The sequence below is a fragment of the Notolabrus celidotus genome, chromosome 8 (genome assembly GCF_009762535.1).
Source record: "Notolabrus celidotus isolate fNotCel1 chromosome 8, fNotCel1.pri, whole genome shotgun sequence".
Taxonomy (NCBI): Eukaryota; Metazoa; Chordata; class Actinopteri; order Labriformes; family Labridae; genus Notolabrus; species Notolabrus celidotus.
In genome coordinates this window covers 7780363-7785828 of record NC_048279.1, presented here as the reverse complement: position 1 = coordinate 7785828, position 5466 = coordinate 7780363, and the positions used below count along the sequence as shown (strand labels likewise).

The window sequence follows — 5466 nt, the reverse complement described above, 5'->3', positions numbered from 1 at the left end:
CACAGGAGGAGCCATCACATCTCAGAGAGAGAGAGAGAGAGAGAGAGAGAGAGAGAGAGAGAGAGAGAGAGAGAGAGAGAGAGAGAGAGAAAGAGAGAGAGAGAGAGAGAGAGAGAGAGATAGAGGGAGAGAGAGAGAGAGAGAGAGAGAGAGAGAGAGAGAGAGAGAGAGGGAGGGAGAGAGAGAGAGAGAGAGAGAGAGATAGAGGGAGAGAGAGAGAGATAGAGGGAGGGAGGGAGAGAGAGAGAGAGAGATAGAGGGAGAGAGAGAGAGAGAGGGGAGAAGCTGCAGGCATTTTCTCTGGCTCCCACCACACACAAACACATTCAAACACACACACACACACACACACACACACACACATAGCAGCCCACAGCACACCGCAGCAGCCACAAATAATTATGCACATTTGAAGCAAAAAATGTACCTCGAGCTCAGGATCTTGACAAAGTGCTTCAGTGAAAGTTTAATGGCGCAACTTGGCCGCGCTGTATTGCTCCCCTATAGCATACAATATTCTCTATAAGTTGTACATCTCCAAAGACACTTCATATGGAAAGCAAAATAACATGATTCTCCCTGTCAATAACTCATTGATCATTTCACAACCAGTCTCTTTTTTTTTTGTAATTTTTCTTCTTTTTAAACAGACAAATAAGTCTTCTATTTTACATAAAGATTTGATTCTTTAAAATACAGCACTTTCAAAAAAGGAACATTTCCATTTTGCAGAGAGCATTGTTGATAAAATAGTTGAGTGCAAAGGCACTTTCTGGAGTAAGTAGAGTAAGATTTTGCCGCTTGTTGGATTTTGAAAAGGTTTCCCTTTTATGGGTTAACACTCACCATTTATCTGTGTATGCTAATTATGTACAGGAATGTTGATCCGAAGCATTTCCTCTTCTACAAAGAATAATACTTTCAGACTTTATCCGTTTTTTTTTTCACAGGGATTTAAAATACAGTTTTATGAAAAGCACAAAGCCGTATTTGTACACAGTCCTGCCCATGGTATACCTGCCGTCATCAAAGTCTTTGAGAGTTTCATTTTTCCAAAACAGAAGAAATAATTTATACCTTCCAGGGGAAAAATAGAACTGCATAATAATATACTTTTTATACTCCTTTATACAGCTTGAAAAGGGAAAAGAAGAGAAGAAAAGGAAGAAAAATCATCAAAGACTTCGGTTTGCTTCCATCAATCATGTAAGATTGAACACATAGATAAGATAGATATATAGAGAGGGCTATTATTACAGTAACTGCGTGATTATTATGAATGCTGCACAGAACCTGGGAGGGAGGGAGGGAGAGAGGGAGGGAGAGGGGGGACATAGTCGCTATCTTACAGTTGGCTCATCGCAGTCTGTTTCTCCAGAACCTCCAGGTAGTCTGGTTCTGTTTTTAGCTTCCCGGGGAGCAGCAGAGGGTGCTCATTGTTTTTGCAAGTGTTTTCCGCCCCAAAGTATTTCCTGGGGGTCCCGTACAGCACCGTTTTATGCAGCTTGTCCTGGTGGGTGATATGCCGCCGAGCTGTAGCGACCTCATAGGGGGGCACGATACAAGGTCTTTTGGGTAAAGTGCAAAAGTTGTAATGGAAAGGGGGGGGCGCCTGCAGCTGTGGGGAGGTCCTTGGTCGGCCTCTCCCCTAGATTCTGGTACAACATCTCAGGAGGGTCCGGTGTGGTCAAACCACATGACGTTGGAGATTTTTCCATAAAATCCATTGTGCTGATGGTGTAGGCCCCTGGGCTGCGACTGAGGATGTCTTCCTTCTTTACATCCAGGGGCCCAAAGCTGAGCTCCTTCAGGTTGCGATAGTACGCCACCTGTTCCCCATCTTTCTGCATGTAAATAGGGTTTTGGCACATGGAGCCCACAGGTGGGGGGATGTAGTTGTAAACGTGGCTTTCAGAGGATTTGTCTTGGGTGGGTTCTGGGGTGTAGGAGCCATATTGCACTTGGAAAGAGTTGAGATCTAAGTTGTTGGCGCCTGTGGGGACGTGTTCCACTCCTTTGCGCCGCTTTAGAACAAAAACAAAGAGACCTGCACCAAAGCAAACTGAAAGGATGAAAACAACAAGAAGCCCAAGAATCAGGACTGAGAGAGGAACCTCAGGGTGCAACTCAGGGGTGTGGATTCGGGATTCAGTGGGGCTGACAGAGCTAAAAGAAGAAGAGGGAGAAGAAGGAGAGGAGGAGGTGGGTGTGGGAGCTTCAGTTCCTGGGCTTATTACTGTAGGGGCTTTTGTAGGGGGGGCATGTTGTGGTGGGGGTGCCTCGCTGGGCTCAGGGCAGATGGCTTCGTTGCGGAGGGAGCGCAGGAGGCGACCTGCGTGTTTAGAGGGAGAATCACAAGTGATTTCATTAACCACCACACTGGTACTGGACAGCTCCATCCAGTTTTTGAGGGCCACGATGTCGCAGGTACAGTCCCAGGGGTTCTCCTGCAGATCAATCTGAATGAAAGCTGAGAGCTGGTCCAGGACCCCTCGAACAGGAAGGTAGGAGAAATGATTATTCCGCAAGTTGAGTCTCGTTAGCATTGTGCCACCGAACACATTGTCAGGAAGCGATCTTAACAGGTTGTTGTTGAGGAACAGCAGCTGAAGGTTGTGCAAAGAGTTAAAAGTCTGTGGTAAAATATCTTTGATGATGTTGTATTCCAAATACAGATACTGCAGTGACTGCAATCCAACAAAGAGAGACTGAGAAAGAGTTTCAATGTAATTCCCATTCAGATAGAGCCGTCTGAGGTTTGTGAGGTTCTCAAATGCCCCTTCCTGAATCACTGCTATCCTGTTATTTCCTAAATGAAGCAGCTCCAGCGAGCTGTACTCTGTGAGATCAGTTCTGTAAATCACTTGTAAGTAGTTACCCGTCAGGTGGAGTTTCTTGGGGTAGGAGGGCTTGGGGTTCAGCTCACTGATGTTATGCAATTTCCTCTCTTGGCAATTAATGTTCAGTCCACTGTCTGGGTTTTGTGACGTGCACACGCACACACTTGGGCACAACATGGGGACAGGGGAGCGTGTCTGGTAAACCATGATGGGCCCAAAGACGTGCTTGTCCTTTGAAATACGAGGAGTAGGCCTGTATCGCATTTTGGGTGGGCGGGAAGCTTTCGGGGCTCGAGTGGGGGTGACACCGCCTGGGTGGTAGGTTGGGGGCAGGGCCCCTTGAAAGTGGGAGTCAGAGGGGGGGTGAACACGCTCACCAGCATTCCTGCGCGGGCACAGATCCTGCTTTATGAGCTGTGTGATGTCTTTCCCATGCAGCCTGAACGGTGTCTCACACACTATGTCCCCCACAAACACAGAGATAGTGTCCAGCCAGGATTTGAGGGGAATCAGATCACAGGTGCAGTTCCACGGGTTCTCCTCCAGCTGGATCTCCATGATGCCACCTATGTGCTCTAAAACCCCAGCAAATGGCAGCATCTTGAGCCGGTTGCCACGCAAATCCAAGTGTGTGAGCAGCACAAAGCGAAAAATGTTGGGAGGCAAAGATAACAGCAGGTTGTCATTTAGGATCAACACTTTGAGCTTATTCAGCTTGCTGAAAGCACCGGGCTCGATGGCGCTGATATAATTATAGTCTGCTTGTAAATACTCCAAACTCTCCAGTCCGGCAAACGTGTCTTCTTTAATCACCTCCAGGTTGTTGTTGTTCAAGTGGAGCCGCTTCAGGAAGCGCAGCCCGTTAAAAGCGCCAGTTTTGATCTCCTGCAAGCCGTTATTCCCAAGATGCAGTGAAGTGACATTGCCATAATTGACAAACTCATTGGCGCCGAGCCGTGACAGGAAGTTTCCATTTAAAAAAAGCTGAGAGATTTTGTTAGGGGGTGCCAAGAACTGACTGACTGTGGAAAATCCTTTATTCTCACAGTTGATGTTCAGAATATTCTCCCTCTCCTCGCAGGTGCAGCGATTCTTGCAGATGTCTTTGGAGGCTGAAGTTTTGCGGCTCTGCGTTTCGGACGGTGTCAGGCTTGTGACCGTGAGGACGCTCAGAAAGAGGACGCCGCTCAGCATTTTTACAGCCAAAAATGGTCGCTGAAATACAGATCCAGCATTTAACTTTGCAGCGTGAGCCTTGTGTGGAAAGAAAAAAAAAAAAAAATCAGGAGATGACTTCTCACTGTTGAGAGAGGAAAAAAGGAGGCAGAGGCGCTCTCACACACACAAACACACACTCTCTCACACACACAGGCACACAGGCGCCCAGAAAACTGGCGCAACACCGTTATTTGGTGTTAAAATGGGAGCGTGACGCAAGGGTAATGCGCAAATCTCTCTAGTGACCTCCGCTTTGAATCCCCAAAAAATCCTAAATCCCTCCCGAAAAAAATCAATCATGAAAAATAAAAAAGGCGAAACCATGACAAATCAGCTATGTGGTGAATGGACTTGGCACATTGTCAGAGGCAGAGGAGACTCAGAGGGAGAAAAAGCCGCTCTCTGCAGCCCTTTTCCTTATAGAGCGCCGATTTATTCAGTGGCTTCACGCAGATCACCAGCAGCTGCAGCCAAATATTCACAGAGAGACACGGGCTGCGAAACGCTGCCTCTCTTCTCCCCCACACAGAGAAAGCGCGTCATTTTAGTCCAGGCAAAATAAATCACTTTTTCCCCTCAAAGATCCAGAAATAATGCGCAAAGACGCACCATGACGCACGGCTGGTTTTCCTTATTTCCTTCTTCCAAAAAAAGGAGGCAGGTAAAAGTGGACTGAAAAGCAAAAAAGAAGAGAAAAAAGCAACGAGCGTGAGAGAGAGTCTGCGAGGGGGGATATATTCCCGGAGCTGAGGCATAACTACAGCCTGTACCCGCCGGTCCTCCTCCTCCGCTCCGCACACTCAGAGCAGCACTGAGCGTCTGCTGCTGCTGCCTCACTGCGTTTGTGTGTGTGCGTGTTTGTGTGTGTGTGTGTGTGTGTGTGTGTGTGTGTGACTGGGGGAGAGAGAGAGAGAGAGAGAGAGAGAGAGAGAGAGAGAGGCCGTTACGTCACCGACAGGCAACATGAACACACGCACAGTCGTTAAAAAAGAAAATAACTTTAACGCATAACCGTCATTTGTAACTATTTCCTACCAAATTAGAATATTTACAAGATCATGTGAAGCATGTTTTAATTAACAATCTGAATGTTCCTACAACCAACATCTTGTTGTAATGAAATCAACTTCATTATCATTGTTGTCATGATCCTTTTCTATCTTTCTGTCTCAAAGTAGATTTACCTCTTTACCAGGTGGGAAAGCAATCAATATCAGCATTGCAATTAAAAGCATACACATTAATACTTTCTCCCTGGTTTGTTACATTTATAGAAATGTCCAACTCAAACAGCAGCTCACAGCATTCCTTGGTTCCCTTACACACAAAGAAATGTATGTCACAAACACTGATGCCCAATAGGAACTCAGTTTCCATAAAAGCCTCTGGATAAGCTTCTGCTGCAACA

The 5466-nt window shown here is 46.6% G+C and overlaps 1 protein-coding gene across 1 annotated transcript; it reads right to left on the bottom strand.

Moving 5' to 3' along the window:
* Positions 1-704: 704 nt before the first annotated feature.
* slitrk2 (SLIT and NTRK-like family, member 2) lies at positions 705-4034 on the bottom strand. The gene is given in 2 exon segments (XM_034690445.1): positions 705-1606; positions 1608-4034. Coding segments are annotated over 2 exon segments (2688 nt in total). The 3' UTR covers positions 705-1345.
* Between the last annotated feature and the right edge of the window lie 1432 nt (positions 4035-5466).